The sequence below is a fragment of the Oncorhynchus keta genome, chromosome 8 (genome assembly GCF_023373465.1).
Source record: "Oncorhynchus keta strain PuntledgeMale-10-30-2019 chromosome 8, Oket_V2, whole genome shotgun sequence".
In the NCBI taxonomy this organism is placed as follows: domain Eukaryota; kingdom Metazoa; phylum Chordata; class Actinopteri; order Salmoniformes; family Salmonidae; genus Oncorhynchus; species Oncorhynchus keta.
The window spans coordinates 24,157,984-24,176,549 of NC_068428.1; the positions used below are offsets into that span (position 1 = coordinate 24,157,984).

General features: G+C 48.8%; 1 protein-coding gene and 1 long non-coding RNA gene across 3 annotated transcripts in view; one reads left to right on the forward strand and one right to left on the reverse strand.

Annotated features, from left to right (window-relative positions):
- Positions 1-18,566, forward strand: part of LOC127931373 (utrophin-like) — a 37,965-nt gene that overhangs the window by 940 nt on the left and 18,459 nt on the right. Inside the window, exon 3 of the mRNA XM_052523866.1 lies at positions 763-828. Within this exon, the coding sequence (XP_052379826.1) occupies positions 763-828 (66 nt within the window). The remainder of the gene's footprint in view (positions 1-762; positions 829-18,566) is intronic.
- Positions 865-2,526, reverse strand: LOC127931377 (uncharacterized). Of its 2 annotated transcripts, none has more exons than XR_008140909.1 (3): positions 1,845-2,526; positions 1,425-1,596; positions 865-1,381 (listed from the first exon to the last, which is right to left on the reverse strand). It is a non-coding gene; the product is annotated as an uncharacterized LOC127931377 (long non-coding RNA). The 2 variants fall into 2 exon arrangements; XR_008140908.1 differs by lacking the exon at positions 1,845-2,526 and adding an exon at positions 1,640-1,732 and having other exon boundaries at positions 865-1,510; positions 1,554-1,596.

Genomic DNA, 18,566 nt, shown 5'->3' on the forward strand with positions numbered 1-18,566 from the left:
CAGACTCTGTATTAACAAAGCTATCCCAATGTCAGCCTTGGGCCAGTGAAGGGATCATGTTCTCTTTGTCTTCATCTCCCTAGGAGCTATGAGGCTCCCCTCGCTCCCTCTCTTTATTACACAGCTCAATACATAGAGCCTTTCATCTGCTGGCCCAATCTAATTACCGTGGGTGGGTGGGTGAGCCTGTCTCTCTGTGTGTGTGTGTGTGTGTGTGTGTGTGTGTGTGTGTGTGTGTGTGTGTGTGTGTGTGTGTGTGTGTGTGTGTGTGTGTGTGTGTGTGTGTGTGTGTGTGTGTGTGTGTGTGTGTGTGTGTGTGTGTGTGTGTGTGTGTGTGTGTGTGTGTGTGAGAGTGTGTGTGTGTGTGAGAGCACCAAGGCCAGGGCCAGTAATCAACTGTGTTCCCCATCCCAACCGCATAGATCTATCACAACACACACATACACTCCCTCCGTGCCCAATAGGATTTGACCGGTGTGGCTCCGAACCTCTCGTCCCGGCCATGTGCAGCACTGTACCATAATCCATCTCATGTCATAACTGGGTCCCATATTGCGATGGCTGATCCCCTAGCTGTTGGGCTAAACTCTGCCTGATGTCTGCCGTCCACTCCTTATGTTATGTTACACTTCATCCATTCAGCTAGAATGGTGCACTAGCCAACAGGGGTTGCATCTGTACCCATCAGTGGTTGGAAGGCGTTGACCCCCATGGTAATGTTTCTGAACTAATCCAGCTAATGTCTGTATCTGTGTTTCTCAGGCTGGCTCAGATGGAACGCTCCAACGGTTCTCTGCCCACTGACAGCAGCTCAGCTACAGGAAGCATGTAAGTAACCATTAGTAACTGTTTCCCCACTGTCCACCTACCTGTCAGTAACCATTAGTAACCGTTTCCCCTCTGTCCACCTACCTGTCAGTAACCATTAGTAACTGTTTCCCCTCTGTCCACCTACCTGTCAGTAACCATGAGTAACTGTTTCCCCACTGTCCACCTACCTGTCAGTAACCATTAGTAACCGTTTCCCCTCTGTCCACCTACCTGTCAGTAACCATTAGTAACTGTTTCCCCACTGTCCACCTACCTGTCAGTAACCATTAGTAACCGTTTCCCCTCTGTCCACCTACCTGTCAGTAACCATTAGTAACTGTTTCCCCACTGTCCACCTACCTGTCAGTAACCATTAGTAACTGTTTCCCCTCTGTCCACCTACCTGTCAGTAACCATTAGTAACTGTTTCCCCTCTGTCCACCTACCTGTCAGTAACCATTAGTAACCGTTTCCCCTCTGTCCACCTACCTGTCAGTAACCATTAGTAACTGTTTCCCCTCTGTCCACCTACCTGTCAGTAACCATGAGTAACTGTTTCCCCACTGTCCACCTACCTGTCAGTAACCATTAGTAACCGTTTCCCCTCTGTCCACCTACCTGTCAGTAACCATTAGTAACTGTTTCCCCTCTGTCCACCTACCTGTCAGTAACCATGAGTAACTGTTTCCCCACTGTCCACCTACCTGTCAGTAACCATTAGTAACTGTTTCCCCACTGTCCACCTACCTGTCAGTAACCATTAGTAACTGTTTCCCCTCTGTCCACCTACCTGTCAGTAACCATTAGTAACCGTTTCCCCACTGTCCACCTACCTGTCAGTAACCATGAGTAACTGTTTCCCCACTGTCCACCTACCTGTCAGTAACCATTAGTAACCGTTTCCCCTCTGTCCACCTACCTGTCAGTAACCATTAGTAACCGTTTCCCCTCTGTCCACCTACCTGTCAGTAACCGTTTCCCCTCTGTCCACCTACCTGTCAGTAACCATTAGTAACTGTTTCCCCTCTGTTCACCTACCTGTCAGTAACCATTAGTAACCGTTTCCCCTCTGTCCACCTACCTGTCAGTAACCATTAGTAACTGTTTCCCCTCTGTCCACCTACCTGTCAGTAACCATGAGTAACTGTTTCCCCTCTGTCCACCTACCTGTCAGTAACCATTAGTAACCGTTTCCCCTCTGTCCACCTACCTGTCAGTAACCATTAGTAACTGTTTCCCCTCTGTCCACCTACCTGTCAGTAACCATTAGTAACCGTTTCCATTAGTAACTGTTTCCCCTCTGTCCACCTACCTGTCAGTAACCATTAGGAACTGTTTCCCCTCTGTGCTCCTACCTGTCAGTAACCATTAGACTCTGTCCTCCTACCTGTCAGTAACCATTAGACTCTGTCCTCCTACCTGTCAGTAACCATTAGACTCTGTCCTCCTACCTGTCAGTAACCATTAGACTCTGTCCTCCTACCTGTCAGTAACCGTTAGTCTGTCCTCCTACCTGTCAGTAACCATTAGACTCTGTCCTCCTACCTGTCAGTAACCATTAGACTCTGTCCTCCTACCTGTCAGTAGCCATTAGACTCTGTCCTCCTACCTGTCAGTAACCATTAGACTCTGTCCTCCTACCTGTCAGTAACCATTAGACTCTGTCCTCCTACCTGTCAGTAGCCATTAGACTCTGTCCTCCTACCTGTCAGTAACCATTAGACTCTGTCCTCCTACCTGTCAGTAACCGTTAGTCTGTCCTCCTACCTGTCAGTAGCCATTAGACTCTGTCCTCCTACCTGTCAGTAACCATTATACTCTGTCCTCCTACCTGTCAGTAGCCATTAGACTCTGTCCTCCTACCTGTCAGTAACCATTAGACTCTGTCCTCCTACCTGTCAGAAGCCATTAGACTCTGTCCTCCTACCTGTCAGTAGCCATTAGACTCTGTCCTCCTACCTGTCAGTAACCATTAGACTCTGTCCTCCTACCTGTCAGTAGCCATTAGACTCTGTCCTCCTACCTGTCAGTAACCATTAGACTCTGTCCTCCTACCTGTCAGTAGCCATTAGACTCTGTCCTCCTACCTGTCAGTAACCATTAGACTCTGTCCTCCTACCTGTCAGTAGCCATTAGACTCTGTCCTCCTACCTGTCAGTAACCATTAGACTCTGTCCTCCTACCTGTCAGTAACCGTTAGTCTGTCCTCCTACCTGTCAGTAGCCATTAGACTCTGTCCTCCTACCTGTCAGTAACCTTTAGACTCTGTCCTCCTACCTGTCAGTAACTGTTAGTCTGTCCTCCTACCTGTCAGTAACCATTAGACTCTGTCCTCCTACCTGTCAGTAACCATTCGACTCTGTCCTCCTACCTGTCAGTAGCCATTAGACTCTGTCCTCCTACCTGTCAGTAACCATTAGACTCTGTCCTCCTACCTGTCAGTAACCATTAGACTCTGTCCTCCTACCTGTCAGTAGCCATTAGACTCTGTCCTCCTACCTGTCAGTAACCATTAGACTCTGTCCTCCTACCTGTCAGTAACCGTTAGTCTGTCCTCCTACCTGTCAGTAGCCATTAGACTGTCCTCCTACCTGTCAGTAACCATTAGACTCTGTCCTCCTACCTGTCAGTAACCATTAGACTCTGTCCTCCTACCTTAGACTAATGGACTTCATAATGCTGTCCTCACTACCTGTGTTGTGTATGGCCCAGTGGGCGGTGGCGTTACATTACAGTACCTCGCTCACCCTGTCATAGTATATTAAAGTCTCTCTGTCCATTCATGTGTTAGCTTTGAGTGTCATGTATCAAACATCAAATGATTATTATGGTCATTATCTGGTCTGTGGAGCGCTGATGATAGTAATTGAAGAGACGGAGAACAATAAATTGGAAAGAGGGAGGATAGAAAACAAGATGTGGAGAGGATAGAAAACCAGATGTGGAGAGGATAGAAAACAAGATGGGGGAGAGGATGGAAAACAAGATGGGGGAGAGGATGGAAAACAAGATGGGGGAGAGGATGGAAAACAAGATGGGGGAGAGGATAGAAAACAAGATGGGGGGATGATGGAAAACAAGATGGGGGAGAGGATGGAAAACAAGATGGGTAGAGGATAGAAAACAAGATGGGGGAGAGGTTGGAAAACAAGATGGGGGAGAGGATGGAAAACAAGATGGGGAGAGGTTGGAAAACAAGATGGGGGAGAGGATGGAAAACAAGATGGGGAGAGGATAGAAAACAAGATGGGGGAGAGGATGGAAAACAAGATGGGGAGAGGATGGAAAACAAGATGGGGGAGAGGATGGAAAACAAGATGGGGAGAGGATGGAAAACAAGATGGGTAGAGGATAGAAAACAAGATGGGGGAGAGGATGGAAAACAAGATGGGGGAGAGGATAGAAAACAAGATGGGGAGAGGATAGAAAACAAGATGGGGAGAGGATAGAAAACAAGATGGGGGAGAGGATGGAAAACAAGATGGGGGAGAGGATGGAAAACAAGATGGGGGGAGAGGATGGAAAACAAGATGGGGGAGAGGATAGAAAACAAGATGGGGAGAGGATAGAAAACAAGATGGGGAGAGGATGGAAAACAAGATGGGGGAGAGGATGGAAAACAAGATGGGGTAGAGGATAGAAAACAAGATGGGGGAGAGGATAGAAAACAAGATGGGGGAGAGGATAGAGAGGATAGAAAACAAGATGGGGAGAGGATAGAAAACAAGATGGGGTAGAGGATAGAAAACAAGATGGGGGAGAGGATGGAAAACAAGATGGGGGAGAGGATAGAAAACAAGATGGGGAGAGGATGGAAAACAAGATGGGGGAGAGGATAGAAAACAAGATGGGGAGAGGATGGAAAACAAGATGGGGGAGAGGATGGAAAACAAGATGGGGAGAGGATAGAAAACAAGATGGGGAGAGGATAGAAAACAAGATGGGGAGAGGATAGAAAACAAGATGGGGTAGAGGATAGAAAACAAGATGGGGGAGAGGATGGGGTGAAAACAAGATGGGAGAGGATAGAAAACAAGATGGGGAGAGGATGGAAAACAAGATGGGGGAGATGGATGGAAAAAACAAGATGGGGAGAGGATAGAAAACAAGATGGGGAGAGGATGGAAAACAAGAGGGGGAGGGGATAGAAAACAAGATGGGGAGAGGATAGAAAACAAGATGGGGTAGAGGATAGAAAACAAGATGGGGAGAGGATAGAAAACAAGATGGGGGATGAGAGGATGGAAAACAAGATGGGGGAGAGGATGGAAAACAAGATGGGGAGAGGATGGAAAACAAGATGGGGGAGAGGATGGAAAACAAGATGGGGAGAGGATAGAAAACAAGATGGGGAGAGGATGGAAAACAAGATGGGGGAGAGGATAGAAAACAAGATGGGGAGAGGAGGATAGAAAACAAGATGGGGTAGAGGATAGAAAACAAGATGGGGAGAGGATGGAAAACAAGATGGGGAGAGGATGGAAAACAAGATGGGGAGAGGATAGAAAACAAGATGGGGAGAGGATAGAAAACAAGATGGGGAGAGGATGGAAAACAAGATGGGGGAGAGGATAGAAAACAAGATGGGGAGAGGATAGAAAACAAGATGGGGTAGAGGATAGAAAACAAGATGGGGAGAGGATGGGGAAAACAAGATGGGGAGAGGATAGAAAACAAGATGGGGGAGAGGATGGAAAACAAGATGGGGGAGAGAGGAAAACAAGATGGAAAACAAGATGGGGAGAGGATGGAAAACAAGATGGGGAGAGGATGGAAAACAAGATGGGGAGAGGATAGAAAACAAGATGGGGAGAGGATAGAAAACAAGATGGGGAGAGGATAGAAAACAAGATGGGGAGAGGATAGAAAACAAGATGGGGAGAGGATAGAAAACAAGATGGGGAGAGGATAGAAAACAAGATGGGGAGAGGATAGAAAACAAGATGGGGAGAGGATAGAAAACAAGATGGGGAGAGGATATGGGGAAAACAAGATGGGGTAGAGGATAGAAAACAAGATGGGGGGAGAGGATGGAAAACAAGATGGGGGAGAGGATAGAAAACAAGATGGGGGAGAGGATGGGGAAACAAGATGGGGAGAGGATAGAAAACAAGATGGGGAGAGGATGGAAAACAAGATGGGGGAGAGGATGGAAAACAAGATGGGGAGAGGATAGAAAACAAGATGGGGAGAGGATGGAAAACAAGATGGGGAGAGGATAGAAAACAAGATGGGGAGAGGATAGAAAACAAGATGGGGAGAGGATAGAAAACAAGATGGGGAGAGGATAGAAAACAAGATGGGGGATAGAGGATAGAAAACAAGATGGGGAGAGGATAGAAAACAAGATGGGGTAGAGGATAGAAAACAAGATGGGGAGAGGATGGAAAACAAGATGGGGAGAGGATAGAAAACAAGATGGGGAGAGGATGGAAAACAAGATGGGGAGAGGATAGAAAACAAGATGGGGAGAGGATGGAAAACAAGATGGGGGAGAGGGGATAGAAAACAAGATGGGGAGAGGATAGAAAACAAGATGGGGTAGAAAACAAGATGGGGATAGAAAACAAGATGGGGAGAGGATGGAAAACAAGATGGGGGAGAGGATAGAAAACAAGATGGGGAGAGGATGGAAAACAAGATGGGGAGAGGATGGAAAACAAGATGGGGAGAGGATGGAAAACAAGATGGGGGAGAGGATGGAAAACAAGATGGGGAGAGGATAGAAAACAAGATGGGGAGAGATAGAAAACAAGATAGAAAACAAGATGGGGAGAGGATAGAGGATAGAAAACAAGATGGGGGAGAGGATAGAAAACAAGATGGGGGAGAGGATAGAAAACAAGATGGGGAGAGGATAGAAAACAAGATGGGGAGAGGATAGAAAACAAGATGGGGAGAGGATAGAAAACAAGATGGGGGAGAGGATAGAAAACAAGATGGGGTAGAGGATAGAAAACAAGATGGGGAGAGGATGGAAAACAAGATGGGGGAGAGGATAGAAAACAAGATGGGGAGGAGGATGGAAAACAAGATGGGGAGAGGATAGAAAACAAGATGGGGAGAGGATGGAAAACAAGATGGGGGAGAGGATGGAAAACAAGATGGGGAGAGGATAGAAAACAAGATGGGGGAGAGGATGGAAAACAAGATGGGGAGAGGATAGAAAACAAGATGGGGAGAGGATAGAAAACAAGATGGGGAGAGGATAGAAAACAAGATGGGGAGAGGATAGGAAAACAAGATGGGGTAGAGGATAGAAAACAAGATGGGGAGAGGATGGAAAACAAGATGGGGAGAGGATGGAAAAAGATGGGGAGAGGATAGAAAACAAGATGGGGGAGAGGATGGAAAACAAGATGGGGAGAGGATGGGGAGAAAACAAGATGGGGAGAGGATAGAAAACAAGATGGGGAGAGGATAGAAAACAAGATGGGGGAGAGGATAGAAAACAAGATGGGGAGAGGATGGAAAACAAGATGGGGAGAGGATAGAAAACAAGATGGGGAGAGGATAGAAAACAAGATGGGGAGAGGATAGAAAACAAGATGGGGAGAGGATAGAAAACAAGATGGGGGAGAGGATAGAAAACAAGATGGGGAGAGGATAGAAAACAAGATGGGGAGAGGAGAGGATAGAAAACAAGATGGGGGAGAGGATAGAAAACAAGATGGGGTAGAGGATAGAAAACAAGATGGGGAGAGGATAGAAAACAAGATGGGGGAGGAGGATGGGGAGAAAAAACAAGATGGGGAGGAGAGGATGGGGAGAGGATAGAAAACAAGATGGGGAGAGGATGGATGGGGAAGGATGGAAAACAAGATGGGGAGAGGATGGAAAACAAGAGAGGATGGAAAACAAGATGGGGAGAGGATGGAAAACAAGATGGGGGAGAGGATGGAAAAAAGATGGGGAGAGGATAGAAAACAAGATGGGGAGAGGATAGAAAACAAGATGGGGGAGAGGATAGAAAACAAGATGGGGAGAGGATGGAAAACAAGATGGGGGAGAGGATAGAAAACAAGATGGGGGAGAGGATAGAAAACAAGATGGGGAGAGGATAGAAAACAAGATGGGGAGAGGATAGAAAACAAGATGGGGAGAGGATAGAAAACAAGATGGGGAGAGGATAGAAAACAAGATGGGGGAGAGGATAGAAAACAAGATGGGGGAGAGGATAGAAAACAAGATGGGGAGAGGATAGAAAACAAGATGGGGAGAGGATGGAAAACAAGATGGGGAGAGGATAGAAAACAAGATGGGGGAGAGGATATAAAACAAGATGGGGGGAATGGGTGAGAGAAAGAGAATGGGAGACAGAAGAACTGAGAGGGAGGAAAGAAGTTTGAATTACACACGGGGGAGAAAGATAACAATGAAAAGAGTGGATATTAGATAGGGATATGTTACGGAGAGAAAGATGGTTTGCTTTGATAAAGACCTTGGAAAGAGAAGTTTAGAAAGAAAAGGCGAGGGGAGAGAGGGAGAAGAGATCACAAAAGATAGAGGCAGTTAGCAGTACAAAGAGAAGGAACATGCTGAAGCTCCAGATGTGTGTGTGTGTGTGTGTGTGTGTGTGTGTGTGTGTGTGTGTGTGTGTGTGTGTGTGAAAGGTTGAGTGTTTCTGTATACCATTAAAACTGTCTGGAGGGCATGTTGAGAACTATTCCCAGCTGAGATCCTAATCGGGGGAATGAGTTCTCTAAACTCTGATGCCCTCTGAGGTCACACCCTCTGTGATGCTGGTTTGAGATCTCTGGTCACCCTCTGTGATGCTGGTTGGAGGTCTTTGGTCACCCTCTGTGATTTTGGTTGGAGATCTTTGGTCACCCTCTGGGATGCTGGTTGGAGATCTCTGGTCACCCTCTGTGATGCTGGTTGGAGGTCTTTGGTCACCCTCTGTGATGCTGGTTGAAGGTCTTTGGTCACCCTCTGTGATGCTGGTTGAAGATATCTGGTCACCCTCTGTGATGCTGGTTGGAGGTCTCTGGTCACCCTCTGTGATGCTGGTTGGAGGTCTCAGGTCACCCTCTGTGACGCTGGTTTGAGATCTCTTGTCACCCTCTGTGATGCTGGTTGGAGGTCTCTGGTCACCCTCTGTGATGCTGGTTGGAGGTCTTTGGTCACCCTCTGTGATGCTGGTTGGAGATCTCTTGTCACCCTCTGTGATGCTGGTTGGAGGTCTCTGGTCACCCTCTGTGATTCTGGTCGGAAGTCTCTGGTCACCCTCTGTGATGCTGGTTGAAGGTCTTTGGTCACCCTCTGTGATGCTGGTTGGAGGTCTCTGGTCACTCTCTGTGATTCTGGTCGGAAGTCTCTGGGCACCCTCTGTGATGCTGGTTGGAGGTCTCAGGTCACCCTCTTTGATTCTGTGTTTAGATGTTAGAATTAGATGATCTCTCAACCTGCTCTGATACAAGAGCTGAAATCTGCAGTTATCCTGTTTGTGCGTGTGTGTGCGTGTGTGCGTGTGTGTGCGTGCGTGTGCGTGCGTGTGTGTGTGTGTGTGTGTGTGTGTGTGTGTGTGTGTGTGTGTGTGTGTGTGTGTGTGTGTGTGTGTGTGTGTGTGTGTACAATGAAGTGGGATTTGGAAATGGTTTTCAGTGAGGACACGTTGCCCAAAGAATCTACCCACACACAAAAGAGCATATGAAGGGTTTGAGGAGGCTAGAGACAACTGCATGACAGATCTAGAATCAGAGACAGTGAACACGATAGACAGATAGGAGAGAGAGAGGGAAGAGAGTGACAGAAAGGTAGGAGGAGAGAGAGAGGCAGCATGGGGAGACTAGGGTCTTGATTCTCACAGCGCGACCAACTTTACACATTCACGTGTACGCCTGCCCCATCTCCCTCTGTCCGCCTGCCCCCACACCTCCCTCTGTCCCCCTGCCCGCCACCTCCCTCTGTCCCCCTGCCCCCCACCTCCCTCTGTCCCCCTGCCCCCCCACCTCCCTCTGTCCCCCTGCCCCCCCACCTCCCTCTGTCCCCCTGCCCCCCACCTCCCTCTGTCCCCCTGCCCCCCCACCTCCCTCTGGCTCCCTGCCCCCATCTCCCTTTGTCCCTCTGCCCCCCACCTCCCTCTGTCCCCCTGCCCCCCACCTCCCTCTGTCCCCCTGCCCCCCACCTCCCTCTGTCCCCCTGCCCCCCACCTCCCTCTGTCCCCCAGCCCCCCACCTCCCTCTGTCCCCCTGCCCCCCACCTCCCTCTGTCCGCCTGCCCCCCACCTCCCTCTGTCCGCCTGCCCCCACACCTCCCTCTGTCCCCCTGCCCCCCACCTCCCTCTGTCCCCCTGCCCTCACACCTCCCTCTGTCCCCCTGCCCCCCACCTCCCTCTGTCCCCCTGCCCCTACACCTCCCTCTGTCCGCCTGCCCCCCACCTCCCTCTGTCCCCCTGCCCCCCACCTCCCTCTGTCCCCCTGCCCCCCACCTCCCTCTGGCTCCCTGCCCCCCACCTCCCTCTGTCCCTCTGCCCCCCACCTCCCTCTGTCCCCCTGCCCCCCACCTCCCTCTGTCCCCCTGCCCCCCACCTCCCTCTGTCCCCCTGCCCCCCACCTCCCTCTGTCCCCCTGCCCCCCACCTCCCTCTGTCCCCCTGCCCCCCCCACCTCCCTCTGTCCGCCTGCCCCCCACCTCCCTCTGTCCGCCTGCCCCCACACCTCCCTCTGTCCCCCTGCCCCCCACCTCCCTCTGTCCCCCTGCCCTCACACCTCCCTCTGTCCCCCTGCCCCCCACCTCCCTCTGTCCCCCTGCCCCTACACCTCCCTCTGTCCCCCTGCCCTCACACCTCCCTCTGTCCCCCTGCCCCCCACCTCCCTCTGTCCCCCTGCCCCCCACCTCCCTCTGTCCGCCTGCCCCCCACCTCCCTCTGTCCGCCTGCCCCCACACCTCCCTCTGTCCCCCTGCCCCTACACCTCCCTCTGTCCGCCTGCCCCCCACCTCCCTCTGTCCGCCTGCCCCCACACCTCTCTCTGTCCCCCTGCCCCCCACCTCCCTCTGTACCCCTGCCCCCCACCTCCCTCTGTCCGCCTGCCCCCCACCTCTCTCTGTCCCCCTGCCCCCACACCTCCCTCTGTACCCCTGCCCCCCACCTCCCTCTGTCCCCCTGCCCTCACACCTCCCTCTGTCCCCCTGCCCCCCACCTCCCTCTGTCCCCCTGCCCCCCCCACCTCCCTCTGTCCCCCTGTTTCTCCTCTTAAAAGCTCTATTTTAAAACAGGCGGTGCTCGAGACTCCCCCAAATACCATTTCACCACAGTAATGGACAGAACGTGCTTTTCTGCTCTGATTTTACTCTGCCTAACAACTCTGCTTCAGAGAGAGAGAGACTCCCAAGCCCGTTGGGGAGTTGCAGCAATGAGACAAGATCTGTATGGATCGCAATTTGGGAGAATAAAGGGGGTACAATTTTTATTATAATATTATTATTTTTTAAAGTACAGAAACAGGACAAATACACAGTCAGTGATAATCAGGTAATGATGAGGAAGAAGGTTAATGTGATAGTAACATTAGAAGTAGCAGGGTAGAAACACCCTCCAGGCTCCAACCATTTATCCTCTCATCCTGTTGTTCCTCACATCAGCCCAGTAAGTATAACCACTGTAGTTATGTTCTAGCCCTGTCTACGTAGCTAATATCCCATTATATGGCCTGCTTTCATCATGATTTTACTCTTTTTTTTTGTTCAGAAGTAGATTTCCCACTCTACTCTTTGAGAGACATTTTATTCCATTTTGTTGAGTGTGTCAGCCATTTTGGGATAAGGACACAATTGGTAAATCTAAACCCAAAACACAATGCAGCGGTAGGTCTAATGTCACCCTGCGTCCTTGTGTCAACGTTAACAGGTTAGTTTGCGATGCTTCCTTTAAAAGGATCAAGTCCCTGGAATCTGTGGACAAGCATTTTAAACAGCTGTAAATCCTGTCTAAGCTGATTTGAACGCAGCCAATCATCAATTTGCTTGTGTGGGGTGTTTGAACAGCTTGTACTCCGCCAAGGATTAATCTGATTCCCTTTTATTTCACGCTTTTTGATTTCAAGTGTTTTTTTTTTAAGTCATATCTAATTCTGTTCCACCTACGCTTGATCTCTAGAGCCTCTTCATCTCTCCAACTCCTCCATCTGAGTCTTAGCATGCTCACACACACTGATACACACACACATATAAACACGCACTTACAGTGGGGCAAAAAAGTATTTAGTCAGCCACCAATTGTGCAAGTTCTCCCACTTAAAATGATGAGAGAGGCCTGGAATTGTCATCATAGGTACACTTCAACTATGACAGACAAAATGAGAAAAGAATATCCAGAAAATCACATTGTAGGATTTTTTATGAATTTATTTGCAAATTATGGTGGAAAATAAGTATTTGGTCAGCTACAAACAAGCAAGATTTCTGGCTCTCACAGACCTGTAACTTCTTCTTTAAGAGGCTCATCTGTCCTCCACTCGTTACCTGTATTAATGGCACCTGTTTCAACTTGTTATCAGTATAAAAGACACCTGTCCACAACCTCAAACAGTCACACTCCAAACTCCACTATGGCCACCAGAAACAAAATTCTAGACCTGCACCAGGCTGGGAAGGCTGAATCTGCAATAGGTAAGCAGCTTGGTTTGAAGAAATCAACTGTGGGAGCAATTATTAGGAAATGGAAGACATACAAGACCACTGATAATCTCCCTCGATCTGGGGCTCCACGCAAGATCTCACCCTGTGGGGTCAAAATGATCGCAAGAACGGTGAGCAAAAATCCCAGAACCACACGGGGGGACCTAGTGAATGACCTGCAGAGAGCTGGGACCAAAGTAACAAAGCCTACCATCAGTAACACACTACACCGCCAGGGACTCAAATCCTGCAGTGCCAGACGTGTCCCCCTGCTTAAGCCAGTCCAGGCCCGTCTGAAGTTTGCTAGAGAGCATTTGGATGATCCAGAAGAAGATTGGGAGAATGTCATATGGTCAGATGAAACCAAAATATAACCTTTTGGTAAAAACTCAACTCGTCGTGTTTGGAGGACAAAGAATGCTGAATTGCATCCAAAGAACACCATACCTACTGTGATGCATGGGGGTGGAAACATCATGCTTTGGGGCTGTTTTTCTGCAAAGGGACCAGGACGACTGATCCTTTTAAAGGAAAGAATGAATGGGGCCATGTATCGTGAGATTTTGAGTGAAAACCTCCTTCCATCAGCAAGGGCATTGAAGATGAAACGTGGCTGGGTCTTTCAGCATGACAATGATCCCAAACACACCGCCCGGGAAACGAATGAGTGGTGCTCAGAATGACACTGGGCGTCCACCCACGGTGCTCAGAATGACACTGGGCGTCCACCCACGGTGCTCAGAATGACACTGGGCGTCCACCCACGGTGCTCAGAATGACACTGGGCGTCCACCCACGGTGCTCAGAATGACACTGGGCGTCCACCCACGGTGCTCAGAATGACACTGGGCGTCCACCCACTGTGCTCAGAATGACACTGGGCGTCCACCCACTGTGTTCAGAATGACACTGGGCGTCCACCCACGGTGCTCAGAATGACACTGGGCGTCCACCCAAGGTGCTCAGAATGACACTGGGCGTCCACCCAAGGTGCTCAGAATGACACTGGGTGTCCACCCACTGTGCTCAGAATGACACTGGGTGTCCACCCACTGTGCTCAGAATGACACTGGGCGTCCACCCACGGTGCTCAGAATGACACTGGGTGTCCACCCACGGTGCTCAGAATGACACTGGGCGTCCACCCATGTTGTTCAGAATGACACTGGGCGTCCACCCACTGTGCTCAGAATGACACTGGGCGTCCACCCACTGTGTTCAGAATGACACTGGGCGTCCACCCACGGTGCTCAGAATGACACTGGGCGTCCACCCACGGTGCTCAGAATGACACTGGGCGTCCACCCAAGGTGCTCAGAATGACACTGGGTGTCCACCCACTGTGCTCAGAATGACACTGGGTGTCCACCCACTGTGCTCAGAATGACACTGGGCGTCCACCCACGGTGCTCAGAATGACACTGGGCGTCCACCCACGGTGCTCAGAATGACACTGGGCGTCCACCCATGTTGTTCAGAATGACACTGGGCGTCCACCCACTGTGCTCAGAATGACACTGGGCGTCCACCCACTGTGCTCAGAATGACACTGGGCGTCCACCCATGTTGTTCAGAATGACACTGGGCGTCCACCCACTGTGCTCAGAATGATACTGGGCGTCCACCCACTGTGTTCAGAATGACACTGGGTGTCCACCCACGGTGCTCAGAATGACACTGGGCGTCCACCCACGGTGCTCAGAATGACACTGGGCGTCCACCCAAGGTGCTCAGAATGACACTGGGTGTCCACCCACTGTGCTCAGAATGACACTGGGCGTCCACCCACTGTGCTCAGAATGACACTGGGCGTCCACCCACTGTGCTCAGAATGACACTGGGCGTCCACCCACTGTGTTCAGAATGACACTGGGCGTCCACCCATGTTGCTCAGAATGACACTGGGCGTCCACCCATGTTGCTCAGAATGACACTGGGCGTCCACCCACGGTGCTCAGAATGACAGAAATCACATTTAGATGATGGTCCTTCATATTAACAGAACATGCAGTTTGAGGATGCAGCGATGTGCTGTCCTTCTTACCGAATTCTGATGTGCACTTTTACTTTTCCTCAGACAACATGACGATTAAGGCCTAGCATACATAAAATAAACTTTTAAAAGCCATTAGTCTGATGCTACAGATCAGAACGTTCAGCTTAAAATGTTGATAAACTGTTATTTATTCACATTATAAACACAGCAATGCACACAAGGCAGTAGGCTACGTGTGAATGTTCTTTCCATGATGCAATTAGCGGGACAACACTGTTGTCAAAAGGGCATCACACATGCAGGCGGTTTCATGTGACAGATGAAAATATTCACTAGAAATGTGGAAAGAGAGGAAATCTAATAGGCTCATTTAAAGCAAGGTAAGACATGTCTCATATGTATTAAAATGTTCAGGTTTCAAACAATTAAATATATGTTTTAAAAATGCATACTGCCTCCAGCTCACTGTAAAGCGGTGTGTGACATACTGATGAAACCTGCCTTCAGTTACCATTTCATGCATCGTTTATAACAACTGGGAACTCTGGAAATGTCCGACTTCCGACTTCAGTGTCATCAAGACAACTGGGAACTGGGGAAAAAACGAGCTCCGACTGGGAAAAATATTTTTGAACGGTCATCCAACCCAGAATTCCAACTCAGGAACTCCGGCCTCTTTCAAGAGCTCTGACTTTCCCACCTGAAGATCACTGACGTCATGTTTTGACCTCGTATTTTTCAGAGTTCCTGGTTGTCTTGAATGCACCGCACCACAAGATGATCTGTCTGACAGATTTTCCACTCATAGGCTCTGTAGCTGTATGCATGTGATAAATAAGATACATAACCAAAATACTTTACACACACCGCCAATTTAATTCCACAAAATTATGCTAATTAACCTGTAAGCATGACTTGTCAAATGTATTTCCATCGCCTGGTATTTCCATCGCCTGGTATTTCCATCGCCTGGTATTTCCATCGCCTGGTATTTCCATCATTCAATAGGCAAAACATTTTTTTGCATTATTTCGCAATGGGATTTTTTCTTCTTCTTCCGGGCGACTGGCCGGTGACAATTTTATTCATTGGCTTTTCTATTTTTTTATCGCACAGAAAACGTCTATTACTGGCTAACTGAAACCCTGGTGTGTGTGTGTGTGTGTGTGTGTGTGTGTGTGTGTGTGTGTGTGTGTGTGTGTGTGTGTGTGTGTGTGTGTGTGTGTGTGTGTGTGTGTGTGTGTGTGTGTGTGTGCGTATGTGCTTGCGTGCGTATGTGTGTTACTTGGCTGTCTCGTACTGTTTCTGATCCATCCAATGGACCCTTCACACACGTTGCATTTGGAACTTAATGCCAGCTGAGTGATGGCACCTTTGAACAGTCTTGGCAGAACATTTATGTGTGTGCTTGCTTTTGTGCATGCGTACATATGTGCGTGCTCACGTTTGCTGGCGCGCATGCGTGCGTGTGTGTGTGTGCCCTGCTATGCATTTGTTTCCAGGCATTTTATCGGGTAGAAAAGCCTTAATGAGAAAGCCAGAGAGCTGCTTATTGTGTGTTATCTCCAGCAAAGGCTCAGTGTTGTCATTGATGCTGCTTGTTAATCACCAAGGAGACAGGACTATTTCTGCTTGTCCTTCCTCTCTTCTCTGTCTCCTTCCCCTCAGTCTTTCAATCTCTCTCTCGCGTTCTTTCTTTTTGTCTTTCTTTCTGATAATAATAATAATTTTTGTCTTTCTTTCTATATTTTTCTTTTGTTCCCTCTGAACCTTCCTTTCTCCCTACAGTCTCTCTCTCCCTTCTGTTCCACTCTCTTATACATCATCTGATTTGGCTCTAGTAGTATCAAGCTTTACCTTTGGGCTTTAATCAGGCTTCTCATTCAACTCTGAACTCAATATACCCCGCTTTGCATCACAGAGAAAAACAACACAAAAATGCTCTGAAATGAACCATTTGAAGCCCCCCTCTGCTCCCCACATTTCCACACAAACAACTCCATAGCACTGGTCCAGCCTTTTCTAACACGACCTCTTGCATTCTATCTATCTCTCTCTCGCACAATCTCTCTCTCACATTCTCTCTCTCTCACATTCTCTCTCTCCCTCGCATTCTCTCTTTCACATTCTCTCTCCCTCGCATTCTCTCTTTCACATTCTCTCTCTCTCGCATTCTCTCACATTCTCTCTCCCTCGCATTCTCTCTCTCACATTCTCTCTCCCTCGCATTCTCTCTTTCACATTCTCTCTCCCTCGCATTCTCTCTTTCACATTCTCTCTCTCTCGCATTCTCTCACATTCTCTCTTGCATTCTCTCTCTCTCTCTCTCTCACATTCTCTCTTGCATTCTCTCTCTCTCTCTCACATTCTTTCTCTCTCTCTCTCACATTCTGTCTTGCATTCTCTCTCTCACTCTCTCGCGCGTGTGCTTTCTCTCTCTCTCTTGTGCTCTCTCTCATTCACTCACTATTTAATTGGTTGCTCCCAGCACAGTTGAGGTTTCACCCTGGCCCTCCATATATGAGCTTCTCTTCACAGTTCCTGTCTTCCTTCTCCATATTTACTCCCTCATATACACACAGTTTATTAGGTACACCACCCTATTCATGAAAATGGATCGCACCTACAGACAGTGAGTCTCGTGGCCTTGATTGATATACACTGCTCAAAAAAATAAAGGGAACACTTCAACAACCCAATGTAACTCCAATTCAATCACACTTCTGTGAAATCAAACTGTCCACTTAGGAAGCAACACTGAATGACAATACATTTCACATGCTGTTGTGCAAATGGAATAGACAACAGGTGGAAATTATAGGCAATTAGCAAGACACCCCCAATAAAGGAGTGGTTCTGCAGGTGGAGTCGACAACCCACACAAGTGGCTCAGGTAGTGCAGCTCATCCAGGATGGCACATCAATGGCACATCAATGCGAGCTGTGGCAAGAAGGTTTGCTGTGTCTGTCAGTGTAGTGTCCAGAGCATGGAGGCGCTACCAGGAGACAGGCCAGTACATCAGGAGACGTGGAGGAGGGCAACAACCCAGCAGCAGGACCGCTACCTCCGCCTTTGTGCAAAGAGGAGCAGGAGGAGCACTGCCAGAGCCCTGCAAAATGACCTCCAGCAGGCCACAAATGTGCATGTGTCTGCTCAAACGGTCAGAAACAGACTCCATGAGGGTGGTATGAGGGCCCGACGTCCACAGGTGGGGGTTGTGCTTACAGCCCAACACCGTGCAGGACGTTTGGCATTTGCCAGAGAACACCAAGATTGGCAAATTTGCCACTAGCGCCCTGTGCTCTTCACAGATGAAAGCAGGTTCACACTAAGCACATGTGACAGTCTGGAGACGCCGTAGAGAACGTTCTGCTGCCTGCAACATCCTCCAGCATGACCGGTTTGGCGTTGGGTCAGTCATGGTGTGGGGTGGGGGTGGCATTTCTTTGTGCTCGCCAGAGGTAGCCTGACTGCCATTAGGTACCGAGATGAGATCCTCAGACCCCTTGTGAGACCATATGCTGGTGCGGTTGGCCCTGGGTTCCTCCTAATGCAAGACAATGCTAGACCTGGCCCGCCCGTTCCCCAGACCTGAATCCAATTGAGCACATCTTGGACATCATGCCACCTCATCAGGAGCATGCCCAGGCGTTGTAGGGAGGTCATACAGGCACGTGGAGGCCACACACACTACTGAGCCTCATTTTGACTTGTTTTAAGGACATTACATCAAAGTTGTATCAGCCTGTAGTGTGGTTTTCCACTTTAATTTTGAGTGTGACTCCACATCCAGACCTCCGATTTACATTGATATTTTTGTGTGATTTTGTTGTCAGCACAACTATGTAAAGAAAAAAGTATTTAATAAGAATATTTCATTCAGATCTACGATGTGTTATTTTAGTGTTCCCTTTCTGTTTTTGAGCAGTGTATAAAGCAGGCATCAAGGCATTCAGTTACTGTTCGATGGAACATTAGAATGGGCGAAACAAGTGACTTTTAAGCTAATTTGAGTGTGATCTTTTTTTTTTTTAACCAGGCAAGTCAGTTAAGAACAAATTCTTATGTTCAATGTTGGCCTAGGAACAGTGGGTTAACTCCCTGTTCAGGGGAAGAACGACAGATTTGATCCTTGTCAGCT